The 16,943-nt window shown below is 40.5% G+C and overlaps 1 protein-coding gene across 1 annotated transcript in view; it reads right to left on the minus strand.

The window, feature by feature from the left end:
• The window catches only part of ABCB7 (ATP binding cassette subfamily B member 7), a 178,017-nt gene that overhangs the window by 38,559 nt on the left and 122,515 nt on the right, over positions 1 to 16,943 (minus strand). The window contains exons 5-7 of the mRNA XM_070097822.1: positions 14,227 to 14,401; positions 8,410 to 8,567; positions 3,795 to 3,958 (exon numbers count right to left, since the gene is read on the minus strand). Coding sequence (XP_069953923.1) covers positions 3,795 to 3,958; positions 8,410 to 8,567; positions 14,227 to 14,401 — 497 coding nt within the window. The remainder of the gene's footprint in view (positions 1 to 3,794; positions 3,959 to 8,409; positions 8,568 to 14,226; positions 14,402 to 16,943) is intronic.

A 16,943-nucleotide genomic window follows, 5' to 3' on the forward strand; every position in this document is an offset into this window, starting at 1 on the left:
TAATAAATATTTAAGTGAAACCCTGTATGTTGAACATGTTCAATACTAATCTAGGTAAGTCATGATAGAGAGTTGTCCCAGGTGATCCCTTGAGGGTTGCACCTTTTCCCATTGACAGTTCCTTTCTTTGGCTACTCACACAGAAGAACCATGTAGTGGTCTGCTACATTTTATTAACCATTATTTTTTCAATTATTATTTTCATTAGTTAGGATTTTATATTGTACACTTCAGTGTCTTTTCTGTTTTCTCAGATACTTTTCTTAAAATATACCACTTGCTTCTCACTACATGCAAGTATCAGCAGCTTCACTTATTTTTAATGTTTTGTTTTGAAAACTAGTAATTTCCTCAATGGCAGGGTGACCCAAAAAAAATTCATTTATTATTACTCATTTCCAAACTGTCTTTCCAAAGTACAAGCAGTGTGCTTCTCACCTTCAGAACTTAAATCTGGTTAACTGGTTCCCTGTATTCCTTCTTGTTACCTCATTCACACTAAGCATGCCAAATTCATAACATTAGTCACCATTTAAGTGATATACATGTTTGTTAACTGTAACCTCCGTATGACTTGATAAAGCTGTACACAGAGCAAAACATTGTCCTAATAAGAGTTTGTTTTGCATCTTGTATCTTTGTCTTCATATTTAAGTGATAGTTAAAACAAAAGGCAAATTTAATTAAAAAAAATTCAGATAAAAATTCAGTGTCTTGCAATGTTGTAGGTAATCAATCCTTTGAGGAAAATTCTAAAGCAGGCCAACCCCAGGAATCAGGATCATTAAAAGTCCATAAAAAATAAAAATTTGTCCTAAAGATAAGTAAGTTTGGAACTATAAGTCTTTTCCTTAACCCGTAAACGGTCCAAGCAGATCTATGTTCACATGTGTAGTGCTCCAAGAATAGATATATGTTTTTTACATATTTTCAAATATAACCAAAAAAAAAAAAAGTAGATCAAAGTTTTTTACACATTTTCAAATGTAAAAAAAAAAAGAAGATCTACTTTTTTTACATACTTTCAAATGTTGAAAAAACGTATATATACGTTTGGACCGTTTACGGGTTAAAGACCAATTAATAGTATATTTCAAGTACGTATTTCCTAAAGTGTAAACAATGAATTAAAAATTAAGCTTAAGGTACTTTCCTCCCATCTTAGATGAGAAGCTACCAAAGATACAGTATTAGAGATCCAATCTACATATTTATATTCCTTCAAGAGAGGTCCCTTGACACAGTGAAGGGCTCTTGATCCAAGGAATTAAACCTTTGGTCTCCTCCCTTTGATCGAATCTGATTACCCCCACCCCTCCACTCATCTACTCATTCAGCCTTTGGGGATATTCTAGGTTGAGAAGAGAGAGATTGTTCTCCATCCCATTCCACTGAGGCCCTGGGTGGTGTTTTTCATAGGAAATGCATACCTGGAGAATATTCCAAGGGTCAATGCCCCCGCAACCCGGTCCATGACCAGGCCTAGCAGTGTATCAGGGCATGATCAACCAGGCTGTTACTGCCAGTCATATGCATCTTAGGATATGCTGAACTATCCTCCAGAGTTTCGGAGGGTGGCTTCCTGTGTCCTTGGGTGATGGTAGTATCCCTGGTGCTTGCATATCAGTTCTGAGAGGTGGCAGCCACAATGGGATATGACTTGGTGGGTTTCTCTTCTGTCAGTTGAGATGGCTCAGTAATGTCAGGGAGCCATTGTTAATTGCTCATTTACTAGCATGCAGGGCAGGGTAGGGGGCAGTTTCTATGCAGCATCGGCAATACTTGCTGCAAAAGGCATACTCTTGGACATGGTGGGAGATGTGATCTTTGTTTCTCCTCAGAGCTGCCCCTCTCTTCCTTTCTATGCCCCCCCTTTTTTTTTTATCTGCTCCTCTTTTCTTCCCCCCTCAAAAAAAAAAAAAAAAAAAAAAAAAAACAGACGGCCCAATTCATGATCTGCCTCCTCCTGAACCTTTTACCTCTGCAGCACCCTTACCTGACCCAGACTTACCCATAGACAGTCCTTTGAACCCAGTACTGCTTTTGGACAACACCTCATTGCCTAATGCCTGTGCTGGTGTTCTGGTCAACTCTTGTGATACCTCTGACTGCTCTACCTTGACCATGTACTCAGCTTCTTCCACGATGGCATTTCGATTTTTGAACTGGTGGTACGTCACAGGACAGATTGGCTCGACACCAGCATCCAAACAACCTAGAACTCTACTTGATGTCTTTACAGACATTTCTTCTTGCCCCAACCCTAAGAAATGCACTACCTGAAAACCTATTCCCCTCCACTCAGTTTTATGACCATGGCATTAGCAAAGCATTCATGAGGCATGAGAGTCAAAATGTATCCTTTAATGCCCTCAAGAATGGAATGCATATTGTCACTGTGAAGGACACTAAGCAAGCTGACAAGCTTTCCCTCCTTCAATTTACTGACAACATCCCTGTCACAGAACACACACATTCCTTTCACACTTCTAGATGTGGTACTGTCCTCAGCCTGCATACAATTATCCAATAAGACTTTCTGCAATATGGCCTGGACATTCAGAAGTAACTTGAGCTCCAACATCTCTCAGTCACCAAAGTGGAAACTTATGTCTGCCTGGCCTGGAGTAGGAGACATAATCCTAGCAACATTGCTAAACTAAACTTCAATGTCTGCTAGCTTCCAGCTTCTGTCTGTACAGCAGGCCAATGCTTACAGGTGCAGAGTTGCTCCCTACACCTCAACAATGTAGACAATGCTTTGGCTACCTAAGCAAGTATATTGTTGGTCACCGGAAGAATGCCTAGTCTGCGGTGCAGATCATAATCTATCCTACAACCTGCCTCTCACTTGCCTTAACTGAGATGAAGCTCACCCTGCATATTTCCAGTGATGCTCTCTTTACTTGAGAGAACGTGAAATCTGTTGTCCCAAGGAAAGGGAGGGCCTTTCATATGCTATGACAACAACAAAACTCCATCTTCAAGGAAGACTCGCTTGGCTCTCCTACTCTAGTGGGGTTCAGTGCCCTCAGGTTCTTGTTGAACCCTCTTTTCAATCACCCCTGTGTTCAACCCTTATTCAATCCTCACTTCTGATATTCCCACCTCTTTGCCTACATTCATTCTTCCTCCACTTTCCTCATTTCTCCTCTCATATAGCCATTCCCAGTTGGGCCTTTATCTCTTCTACCAAAACCTCAGAGATCCAAAACTCTTCCAGTCACAAAAATTCCCTCCTAACCTCTTGCTCCTTCACACTTAACTTTCCCATCCTCTGTCTTCCCCCTTGCCTCCTATAGCTGTCACAGTTGTGTACATCCATTCCACTTATAGCCACCACTCCCCCTGGAAACATATATAGAAGACAGTGGAAGATGAAGTAACCAGTTCTCCTGCCTTGCCAAATTATATACAGAAGACAGTGAAAGCTGAGGTAATCAGTCCCTTAGCCTTGAGCCATTCAGTACTGTACTTTGTATTAAAAAAAAGCCACTGATTGGCAAAACATCTTCAATATAAAGATTCCCAGGTATTACACACGTCTTTTTCATCAACTTATCAGTATCTTATACCACTGATGCAACAATTCTGTCATTCTATTTCCCATTGTTTTGTTCTGTGGATGTGGTGAAAATGGAGCAGATAACCAAGTAGGACTGCAGTGTGTGAAACCACAGAGCCACCAATGGAGCAAAGCTGTTTCTCTTGTACTTTCCCACTGTTGACTGATGCAGATATACAATATAATGATGAAATAATTAAAGTTCTTATATCAAAGTGGTAATTCTCACCCTGATCCTGATCCTCCAACAATAGCAATCTTCTTGCCAGCTGGAACAGTGAAACTTAATTTATCTAAAATTATATTCCCTGATGTGTATGCAAAGCTGACATTGTTGAAAGTTATTGTTGCCTCCTCTTGAGAAATTGTCAATGGAACTGCATTTGGAGCATTCTGTTGAAAAATGCAATGAATAATAATGTAATGAAGTCAATACAGCAATACATCCAAAAAATAAATGTTTGTAAAACATTTAATATCTATATTAGTTATAAATATACATACAAATGCATACAAGTGTAGCCCAAGAAAAGAACTGTCTATGGGAGAAAGCTCCATTCATTTATATTGTCCACAAAGGTTATAGGACCCTACAGTCATTAAGCACTTTGTATAATAGAACTTACTGCAATGTTTACCACGCTATACCTGAGCAACAGATAAGTTATGAAGCAGGAAGATGGGGATAAAAAAAAAAAAATGAAAATATAGCATCATACAATTTGAGAAGGAAAAATCTCATATAGTAGAAGAAAATGTCCTTATAATAACTATTATACCAAGCCTGTTCTTTGAAGCACACAAACAGAACATCAGCAGCAGCATAGGATAAGTTTATAAATGGGACAGAGTCAACAAGACACACAATTGGTGTCAGTGTTCCACAGGGAAGAGTACCTGGGCTATTGTTATGGAATGTCTACTTTAATGACCTCCATCTCATTCCAGAATCCCATGCATATCCAAACAACTGTACTCTGACATTTACTTAGCCAAGAGAGGAAATGCTCTAAGCTGCTATATCAATTAACAGCTAAAGCCACATCAGCCTGAGGAAAATGATGGCAGGTCATATTTGTTCCTGAAAAAACACAAATAATGACTGTTTCTAGGCACCATGATGGTAATGCTGGAGCAGCAATAAGAATAAGTGGGAGAGTGTTGGTACCCAGAGATGAAGTTGATATTCTTGGGGTGAAATTTGACTCCAAACTGACTATGAATCACGTTGTAAATCTTGCAATAAAACAGCCAGGAAACTTACAGCACTTAGACGTATCTTGCATCTACTTAACAGCAGAGGATGCAAGATTCTATATGAGGGACAACTTGGGGTAGCTTAACATAAATTGGACGGGTAAATGAGTGAGTGTGGGTGGACAGGTGCGAGCTGATTCTTCCTAGCATGGGCCTGCTGCAGTGTTCCCTCCTTCTTTTGATAGATTTATCGATAAGATATTAGGAAAATGAAAAGATGCCAGTTACTGCAGTATTTTTTCGTTCTTATGTTGTATAATGAAAACGTGTACATGTGTATATCGAGTGTTAAGAGGTGGGATAAGGGGAGGGGAGAGGGAATAAGAGTGTGTGATTTTTAGAGGGAGGATCAATTGAGGGGATGGTAGGGGGGAAGGAAGATAAGGGTGTGGAGAGAGAGAGTCGAGCCGTGGGGATGGGCTTTTACCAGCTCCATTGTATCCTTCCTGCTTCCGGCCGTCTGGGTAATACATCAGGGCTCACATTTCCACTTGTTTTCTGCCAGACTAAGTTTTCACTCACACCTCAAGTATGCCTCACTTTCTTGGACTACCTGTCTCCCAACTCATCTGCAACTTTTTGACAAAATAGAGAACAAAGCAAGATGATTCCTCTCTTGCCTGGACTCAACCTGGACAGATCTGTCATTTCAGCAGAGCCTTCAACACAGGAGGGATGTGGGTGGCCTTACTGTTACATACAAGGCCAACATTGTCAAGGCACCACACTTGGCTCGACTCCAAGGACAGTGAGAATTGAGCTTCTACACAAGCTGGACAGCAAGCAGCAACTACATTCTGTACCCATCTCCAGAACATCGCTTTATCTGAGATCATTTATTCCTAGGATGACTTGTCTGGAACATGTCCATACAGTATGACATTAATGAAATAAAGTCAGCTGACCAAATGAAATCACTGGCCCACAGATGGCTCCAGCTTCATCTTGTTCTTTATCTTAACAATAAAAAGGCTTTCAAATGAGCTGATGTAGGCAACAGCTCTTAACTTGTAAATTAGGAACCCTAAACCTAACCTTGTAAAACCCTGTAAAAAAAAAAAAATGCATGGTTTTAAAGAAGCAACAGCGAGTGTAAGAGGTAGACAGGATACAAGGAAAATGTCAACAGTGGGTAAGAGAGAAATGTTTATAAGTTTATAAATTAAAAACAAAGGGGATAAAAGAGAGTGCAAAAATTATAGGGGGATAAGTCTGTTGAGTGTACCTGGTAAAGTGTATGGTAGAGTTATAATTGAAAGAATTAAGAGTAAGACGGAGAATAGGATAGCAGATGAACAAGGAGGCTTTAGGAAAGGTAGGGGGTGTGTGGACCAGGTGTTTACAGTGAAACATATAAGTGAACAGTATTTAGATAAGGCTAAAGAGGTCTTTGTGGCATTTATGGATTTGGAAAAGGCGTATGACAGGGTGGATAGGGGGGCAATGTGGCAGATGTTGCAAGTGTATGGTGTAGGAGGTAGGTTACTGAAAGCAGTGAAGAGTTTTTACGAGGATAGTGAGGCTCAAGTTAGAGTATGTAGGAAAGAGGGAAATTTTTTCCCAGTAAAAGTAGGCCTTAGACAAGGATGTGTGATGTCACCGTGGTTGTTTAATATATTTATAGATGGGGTTGTAAGAGAAGTAAATGCGAGGGTCTTGGCAAGAGGCGTGGAGTTAAAAGATAAAGAATCACACACAAAGTGGGAGTTGTCACAGCTGCTCTTTGCTGATGACACTGTGCTCTTGGGAGATTCTGAAGAGAAGTTGCAGAGATTGGTGGATGAATTTGGTAGGGTGTGCAAAAGAAGAAAATTAAAGGTGAATACAGGAAAGAGTAAGGTTATGAGGATAACAAAAAGATTAGGTGATGAAAGATTGAATATCAGATTGGAGGGAGAGAGTATGGAGGAGGTGAACGTATTCAGATATTTGGGAGTGGACGTGTCAGCAGATGGGTCTATGAAAGATGAGGTGAATCATAGAATTGATGAGGGAAAAAGAGTGAGTGGTGCACTTAGGAGTCTGTGGAGACAAAGAACTTTGTCCTTGGAGGCAAAGAGGGGAATGTATGAGAGTATAGTTTTACCAACGCTCTTATATGGGTGTGAAGCGTGGGTGATGAATGTTGCAGCGAGGAGAAGGCTGGAGGCAGTGGAGATGTCATGTCTGAGGGCAATGTGTGGTGTGAATACAATGCAGAGAATTCGTAGTTTGGAAGTTAGGAGGAGGTGCGGGATTACCAAAACTGTTGTCCAGAGGGCTGAGGAAGGGTTGTTGAGGTGGTTCGGACATGTAGAGAGAATGGAGCGAAACAGAATGACTTCAAGAGTGTATCAGTCTGTAGTGGAAGGAAGGCGGGGTAGGGGTCGGCCTAGGAAGGGTTGGAGGGAGGGGGTAAAGGAGGTTTTGTGTGCGAGGGGCTTGGACTTCCAGCAGGCATGCGTGAGCGTGTTTGATAGGAGTGAATGGAGACAAATGGTTTTTAATACTTGACGTGCTGTTGGAGTGTGAGCAAAGTAACATTTATGAAGGGATTCAGGGAAACCGGCAGGCCGGACTTGAGTCCTGGAGATGGGAAGTACAGTGCCTGCACTCTGAAGGAGGGGTGTTAATGTTGCAGTTTAAAAACTGTAGTGTAAAGCACCCTTCTGGCAAGACAGTGATGGAGTGAATGATGGTGAAAGTTTTTCTTTTTCGGGCCACCCTGCCTTGGTGGGAATCGGCCGGTGTGATAATAAAAAAAAAAAAAAAAATAAAAAAATTAAAAACAAAAAATGAAATAGTTAGGGCAAGACATAAGCAACTTTGAAAGAAAGGTGGGCTAGAGAGAGTACAGATGATGTGGAGGGAGTCAGTAAGGTATGAGGTAGATTAAAGAATGCAGTATCAGTGTAAAGCAGAACTCTGTGGATGTAAGAGGGTGTATACAGCAGGAAAAGAAATGATTGGTGGAATGACAAGGTAAAGAGGGAGGTAAGGGTAAATAAAAACTGGCATACGAGAGGTTATAACAGGGGTGGACGATGTCAAATTCTGATCCATGCTCAACATATTAAACAAAGCCTTAAAATTTTTAAAATCATATTTTTGGCACCAGAAGCACTACACAGGAAGAGATTATAGGATTCAAAATTACGTTCCCTCCAAGGTTGATAGAGGTAAGCCTGGTCAACCATTTCCCTGAATTTCCTGTTAAGAACCAGGAAATTGTTTACCAGAGCACAATTTACCTTCCTCTTAATTAGTTGCACTTAATCAACTAGCTTGCCCATATAATAGGAGGGTACATGCACATACTGGACCACTGGTCATTCTTTCCAAATTACCCTTAACCTTCTAATTAGCATTTCAAATTAACTTGTATCCAGTTGCAAGATGAGGATAAGACCAAAATTGAGAGGAGGGGGAGGAAGCAAAATGCTTTCAAGCAATTTAATCTGAAGCACTCACGAGAAATAATTCTGTAAATGTTTCAGCGATACTGCACCAGGGCTATTATATTCAACAACAAACAACATATCCAGATATTATGATAATATAAAAATGTTTGAATATATGCACAATGTTTCTTGAAGAGGCCTACTTACTGTAATAGCAGCAGGCTGTTTCATCAGTGTGAACATGGTCTGCATGTCAATTAGGGCCTGGCGTACTTCACGATAAACTGACCCTAGGAAGTTCAGTGGTAGAGACAGTTGAAACAAAAGTCCATTAACCATCACAAGGTCACCAACTGTTAAATGACCTGCAATACATAAACAATACTCAATATAATTACATAAACCATAACATTCCACAAGTGGTCATCAATAGATTGCTAATATGTCCTTAGCATGTAAAGAATTGAGGATTAAGAAATTGTTAAAATTACATAGTCATTTTTCCACCAGGAAATGATAAAAAAAAAAAAATACAATTCAAATGACCTTTTGAACTGCAATATCCCCCATCCATTCTTCAGAGTACAGAAATTTTAATCCTGTTAACCTGTTTTCCTGAATCCCTGCATAAATGTTGCCTTGCTCACACTAACAGCATGTCAAGACCAAAAAAACTGCTTGTCTACAATCACTCAATTCTAACACACACACTTGTGCATTATTTTTTTTTTAAACTCTGGCTGTCTCCCACCAGGTAGGGTGACCCAACAAAGAAGAAACCACTATTAACCCTTTGACTGTTTCAGGCCCCTCTCTGAAACTGTCATTCTATGTCGCCAAATATTCGAAAAAAAAAAAATATATTTTTTCTTATGAAAATGTTAGGAATATTTTTAGTAGTGTTTTAAGCCTAAAAAAATTTTTTTGCCATCAGTACTTACCGAGATATAGAGCCACAAAGTTTGCAGAAAGTGACGTGCGTACGGCAACAGCGGTGACCGCCGCCCACCCGGTATTCTTTTATTTACTCTAATTCAAAGGTTTCTTGCATTTTTCAATATTTTTCTGTTCCAGGTAACTTATGTGGCCTGTGAGACCAATGTAAGGTGCATTGTTCAAATATACACTCATTGTTTACAACACAATAACAGAACAAACTTTATCACTATTAGTTTGTGTATACACTTTGTTTACACAAACAAACAATACAAAACAATGTTTATTACTATTGTTCCATAATATATATATACATATGTACAGTCACTAAACACGTTCCTAGAACTGCTGCAGCTTGTGGAACTCTCTGAAACATGGGTATATGCAGAGGGGCACTTCACACTCCTCACACATAAAACGAGTGTCTTTGCGTGTTTGTGGGCGTTTTGTGGTATGCATACATACATAACACCTCTTCTGAGCATTTTTCTTGGCAGTAGTAGGAGGCAGCTGTATGGGGTAGTGATCACCAGGCCTCAAACGAGATGACGTCTGTGGGCGCTGGTCTATCGCAGGTGTTGCTCCTTGGTACTTTGCGATTATTTGTCTGATTACTGACAGGCAAAATTCACCATATTTTGGTGTTTTGTTGGTCTTCAACTTGTATATGTTATAAGCATTTAGCATAGAGATATCAACAAGATGGAAAAAAGTTTTATATACCACTTATAACTCTTGCGTACACAGTCTGCAAACCCAATCTGCATGTCACATTTGTCCACTAAGCGCATATTGAGGTTGTAGTCCATGACAGCTGCAGGCTTTAGAATGGGTTCATTGGTCTCTCTGTTGTCCCTGCCACTGGGTACCATTTTGTTTCTGTGAACTGATGTCAACAATGTGACATCACGTTTATCATGCCACCGAAATGCCATGATGTCATTGGCAGCAAAGGCTTGCACCTCACCTCTGCGAGTGCCAGCGTTGAACCTTGGCATATGTTTACGATTACCAAGCACTGTGCCACACACGTCTGTCAAGTTCACTCGCAAGAAATCACTGAGTAAGGGGCTTGTGTACCAGTTATCAGTAAATAACATATGCCCCTTACCAAGATATGGTTCCATCATTGTTCGAACCACATCACCAGAGATACCCAATAACTTCATGGTATCTCTCAAAGTATTACTGCCAGTGTACACAATGATATCCAAAACTAGACCACTTCTGCAATCACACAGTACAAATAGCTTTATACCAAAGCGTTTCCTCTTGCTTGGTATATATTGCTTGAATGAGAGTCTTCCTTTGAATAAAATCAAGGACTCATCAATAACAAGCTTCCTGAAGGGATAAAAATACATGCAGCACTTTTGTTTCAGGTACATAAACACATTTCTGATCTTATATAACCTGTAGCTTCTGTCAGGCCTGGTTTTGTCTGAAAAGTGTAACATACGTAACAGTATCAGGAAACGATTGACACCTATAATGTCACTAAAACCTGGAGTTGAAATCAGGCGTTCTGTTGCCCAGTATGTGGTGACAGTGTGCTTATACACATGTGGCATAAGCATTATTGTGGCAAAAAACAGGTACATCTCTGCCACAGTTGTCTCCTTCCACTTGTGTAGCCGTGATTTTGGTGAGAGAATTGTATTTGCCATGGTGTAATCACAGTATGTGTTTGTTTCCCTGACAATGATGTCCATCAGGGGTTCATCGAAGAATAACTCAAAGCAGTCCAGTTCACTGGCATTGTTCCCAAGTGGACAAGATGGCTTTATTCCACTTTGTGTTGCATCAAAGTCATGGGGACTGGGAACAAACTCGTCACCGTCCTGCCAATCCCAGATGCGGTCTGCTGGTGGGGTCTGGATATTGTACCGTGGTTGTGGTTGTGCAGGTTGTGGTGGTGCAGGTTGTGGGAGTGTGGGGTAGGGTGAGGCTGGTTGTTGTGCTGCGTCAGCAGCGTGGGTAGTAGCGTGGCCCGCTGATGGTGCCACATGGGCCGTGCCACCCTCACTATCACCACCACTGCCTCCTCCCTCACTGTCACCATTCATACCCATCGTTACAATATCGTCATCTTCACTATCAGGTCGTGGTGTAGGGCCACGGGATGTGCTCCCAGAGTTTCTCCTTCCCCTTGGAACAACATATGAAACACTACCAGACCGCATGCTACGTCGTACATACTGCCGCTTCACTGGGGAATATTCACTCTCACTGTCACTAGAACTTCTTTCAATGACCTTGAAATCACTATCACTATCACTGCTATCATCTGGGTGTTGTACACGACCAAATAGTTTCCTCTTTCGTCCTGGTACAGGCGAACGTGAACGTGAGCAAGCCGGCACAGCACCAGAGGTGGAAGGTTGTGGGTCATCTGGGTTTTCATCACTAATTACGCTATCCTGGGCACTTTTTCCGGTAACACTCACTTCAAAACCCTGGAATTCACTGTCACTGACATTTTCATCGCTGTTAGAGCTATCACTTGGGAACAAAAGACCTCCAATCCGCCGAGGAGTGAGGAACTTCTTACCGAGAGGCATGGTGAAAATGGACTAACATGGCGTTCCCACAATGCACCGCTGGGTCCCAGATTTTTTTCACAGGGTGCACACCGACCACTGAGACCCATTCTCTCTCGTGTAGGCCTACCAGGCCTTTGGCGCTTGATTTGAAGCCGCTAGAATTTGTGCGTATAAATACGTCAGAAACAGTGGCTCGTAAGACGTATTTATACGTCGGAAACAGTCAAAGGGTTAATGTCACTCATTAAATTACTGCTATATCAGAAGACTGCTGACATCACAGTCTGGATGGCCCTCCAAACTGCAACATCCCTACCCCTAGCATTTAAAACCTCCCTCTAACCTTTCCTAGGATGACCCCTACCCCTCATTCCCTTTACTGGAGTTTACCTGGAGAGAGTTCCGGGGGTCAATGCCCCCGTGGTCCAGTCTGTGACCAGGCCTCATGGTGGATCAGAGCCTGATCAACCAGGCTGGTGCTGCTGGCTGCACGCAAACCAACGTACGAGCCACAGCCCGGCTGATCAGGAACCGACTTTAGGTGCTTGTCCAGTGCCAGCTTGAAGACTGCCAGGGGTCTGTTGGTAATCCCCCTTATGTATGCTGGGAGGCAGTTGAACAGTCTCGGGCCCCTGACACTTATTGTATGGTCTCTTAACGTGCTAGTGACACCCCTGCTTTTCATTGGGGGGATGTTGCATCGTCTGCCAAGTCTTTTGCTTTCATAGTGAGTGATTTTCGTGTGCAAGTTCGGTACTAGTCCCTCTAGGATTTTCCAGGTGTATATAATCATGTATCTCTCCCGCCTGCGTTCCAGGGAATACAGGTTTAGGAATCTCAAGCGCTCCCAGTAATTGAGGTGTTTTATCTCCGTTATGTGCGCCGTGAAGGATCTCTGTACATTTTCTAGGTCAGCAATTTCACCTGCCTTGAAAGGTGCTGTTAGTGTGCAGCAATATTCCAGCCTAGATAGAACAAGTGACCTGAAGAGTGTCATCATGGGCTTGGCCTCCCTAGTTTTGAAGGTTCTCATTATCCATCCTGTCATTTTTCTAGCAGATGCGATTGATACAATGTTATGGTCCTTGAAGGCGAGATCCTCCGACATGATCACTCCCAGGTCTTTGACGTTGGTGTTTCGCTCTATTTTGTGGCCAGAATTTGTTTTGTACTCTGATGAAGATTTAATTTCCTCGTGTTTACCATATCTGAGTAATTGAAATTTCTCATCGTTGAACTTCATATTGTTTTCTGCAGCCCACTGAAAGATTTGGTTGATGTCCGCCTGGAGCCTTGCAGTGTCTGCAATGGAAGACACTGTCATGCAGATTCGGGTGTCACTGGCAAAGGAAGACACGGTGCTGTGGCTGACATCCTTGTCTATGTCGGATATGAGGATGAGGAACAAGATGGGAGCGAGTACTGTGCCTTGTGGAACAGAGCTTTTCACCGTAGCTGCCTCGGACTTTACTCTGTTCACGACTACTCTCTGTGTTCTGTTAGTGAGGAAATTATAGATCCATCGACCGACTTTTCCTGTTATTCCTTCAGCACGCATTTTGTGCGCTATTACGCCATGGTCACACTTGTCGAAGGCTTTTGCAAAGTCTGTATATATTACATCTGCATTCTTTTTGTCTTCTAGTGCATTTAGGACCTTGTCGTAGTGTCTAGAACACCTCAACCCCTTCTCAGCCCTCTGAATAAAACTTTTAGTAGCTCAACACATCTTGCAAACTCTGAATTCTCATCAAAATATTCACACCACATATGGCCTTCAAACATGGCATTGCTACTGCCTCCAGCCTCCTCCTCACTTCAATATGCAAACCCATGCTTCACACCTATACAACAGTTGTTTTCACTGTACTCTAGTACACCTCCCATTTTGCCTCCATGGATCAAGTTTGTTGAGTCTGTCAATGCACCACCCACCTTTTTTCCTTATCAATTCTACAGTTCGCCTTATTTCTCACAGAACTATCTACTGACAAGTCCACAGATGTACGTGTATACACATTTACCATGATTTTCACAAAGAACTTATCAACATGACTTTGATGACAAAGCTTGCATAATTATATCAAGCAAGCTGTGCTTAATTACTGTTTTAACTTTGTGAAAAGTGAGTCAGTATGTACAAAATTAAAATTATTTACTGATAAATAATGATAGCCACATAAAATTTTATAAAAATCTGGGTTGCTTGAGAAGCATGCAGTTACATGAAACAATGAGAAAAGGCATGAAATCCTCTCCCATCTGATGAAAAAGCATCCTCACCAAGCATCAAAGTGAAAGGTAGACACTTTCTCTACCCCATGAGGTTCATAGGCATCCTTGCTGAGAGAGGGTACTTTCATTTACAGTGAAAATAACATGAACCCCTAACAAAAAAAAAGATGTTCATTAAAAAACCTATGTTCCTAAAAAAAAAAAAAATGCTTAAATATTTGTAGTACATCATTCAAGAATTTCCATTTCCAAAATCCTCCATTTATTCAATAGCAATTTTTTATTTTTTAATATTTGATATGCCAATTACCTGCAATAATTTCCTTGGTTGCCAGAACCATCATTGCTGACAAAGCAATGCTGAAAATTGCATTCTGACCCCAGTTGAGTAATGCCAAGGATGTAGCAGTTTTCAAGGAGGCTCGCTCATACTTCTGCTGGTACTTGTCATATTGGTCAGCCTCGTGGATCTCATTGTTGAAGTACTGAAAGAAATGCCACCATCAAATTTGCTAATGAAGAACACACGCAAAATAATTCTCTTAAATTCCAAAGAAAGAAATGTGTACCTGTAGTTACCATATGTATACAGTACTCTACTGTATAAGATTTTAAGACCAAATTTTCAGACAATGTAGTGAGTGGCCAACCTTCAAAAGTTGAAATCCTTACATGCTGAGGGCCTCCTGCATTACAGATTTCTGCTTCTTTGATACAAAAAGACCAAGAAAGCACTCAATAACAATATTTTACTTTAAATGTGTACAAATAAAACTTGATAATCATGTTGTTTCAACTGTGCTGGTCAGGCTACAGGGAGACCTGGTCAGGCTCCAGGGACACCTGGTCAGGCTCCAGGGACACCTGGTCAGGCTCCAGGGACACCTGGTCAGGCTCCAGGGACACCTGGCCAGGCTCCAGGGACACCTAGTCAGGCACTGTTATGAGTTCTAATCCTCCCTCCTTAAGCTTTCCCTCATTCTTGCTTCAGTTTACAGTGGAACCTCTACTTGCTCATTTGCAGTCAATTTTCCTCATTTAAAGTAATTGAAATGCAATTAATCTGTTCCAGTGGAATTCTGTACTTCAATAATTTCGCTAATATCAACTCTACGGCTTATTTATCTATCTCACTTAATCTAATATGACTTAATAAACCATATAAATAACAGAGAAACCTGACATATACTCTAAAATTAATAAAATATAAATAATTTGTAATTTTTATTCATACAAAAAATGTAAGATTTACTGTTATGCTTTATTGCAATAATTGTATAAATAAAGTCAACCCATTCACGAATGCATATTGGAATGGACAGTGACATCATTTGTTTACTCGAACATAGCCAAAACAATCGAACATTTCAAGGTACTTTTTGTCGTGAAAACAATCAAAATCATATCTATTTCTGTAATATATCTTCCATTCTATCAAACGAGACAAAAACAATGAGAATACAACAATAAAAACCATGTGAAAATACTGCTAAGGGGTGACTAATTGCTGAGAAGTGGACATCATTATTTATGCTTAGATTTCTTTCATTTTTGGTATACATTAACCCCTTGACTGTCACAACCCCCAATCCTGATGTGTCTCCTGGGGTCGCAAAATTTAAAAAAAAAAAAAAAAAAAAAAAAAAAAAAAAAAAAAAAAAAAAAAAAAAATTCTTATGAAATGATAGAGAATCTTTTCCCGATTGTAATGACACCAAAAAAAATGAAATTTGATGGAAAACTGATGGAATTATGCTCTTGCGAAGTTAGCGACCTCGGCGATATTTACAAATCGGCTCTTTCGCCCACTTTGAGCCCTATTTTCGGCTAATTCCGTTGTTCCAGTCGACCAAATTCATAGCTATTTCTTTAGAACTCCATTTGTTCTATTGATTGAGTACAAGGAACTGCCCATTTACTAATTTCAACTACCCAATAATGTGGTCAGAAATTTGCAATTTGGCGAATTTCACGAAAGTTAAAAAATATGACAATTTCAAAATAAGGTCCAGAATGAACAATGCAGACATACCTCGCTCTAAAATAACATTTTCTTTGTTCATCAGTCATGTCTCCAGGCCCCTCTGATATTACTCTTGCTTTCTACTTTGAATTTTTATTCAAACAAAAAATAGAAGACTTACTATTATGCAGACTACTGCAACATTGTAATAATTGTATAAATAACATCAACCCATTCATGACTGCATATTAGAATGGCTAGTTGGACATTTATTGGACAAGGACATCATTTGTTTACTTTTGAACATGGGCAAAAATCAAACATTTCCCCTACTTTGAGCTCCATTTCCAGGTTCTTTTTATAGTAAAATCAATCAAAATCACTTCTATGTCTATAATATGTTTTCCATTCTATCAAATGAGACCAAGAAAACGAGAATACAACCATAAATACTATACGAAAATAGACCACAAAGTCGGTATTTTAATTAAAAAAAAAACGGTCGAAGTTTTTTTTTCTCATTATGCACTGCGTGCTCCAGGATTTTTTTATATGGTGCACATTGACCACACAGACCCATTCTCTCACATGTGGGCCTACCAGCTTTCTCCTGCTTGATTTGAAGCCGCTAGAACTTATGAGTATATATACGTCAAACACGGTGCCTCGTAAGACGTATATATAAGGCCGTGACAGTCAAAGGGTTAAGAAGCATCTTTCCATCATACATTGCCCAAGTTTCAGTAAGATAGTCCAACAAACAAATGAGACACAATTCCCTAGATCAAGAGCAAGAGCCCCTCACCAGCGTCAAGGAACCTGCCTTGAGGTCTGCTCGCTTATGGAAATTTTGCTCACGTATGGAAGCAAAAACTCGACCCATCGACTGCTCATATTTGGAAAAACTTACACGTGGATGTGCTCGCAAGTAGAGGTTCCACTGTATAAGTAAGGCACATCCTGGCTGAAAAGGATAATGCAAACAATTATTATTAAGATTATTATTTTGTGGGAAGTGCACTGAGGCAGTAGGCTGGTAGACAGCAACCACCCAGGTAGGCACT

Source organism: Cherax quadricarinatus, chromosome 59 (assembly GCF_038502225.1).
Source record: "Cherax quadricarinatus isolate ZL_2023a chromosome 59, ASM3850222v1, whole genome shotgun sequence".
In the NCBI taxonomy this organism is placed as follows: Eukaryota; Metazoa; Arthropoda; class Malacostraca; order Decapoda; family Parastacidae; genus Cherax; species Cherax quadricarinatus.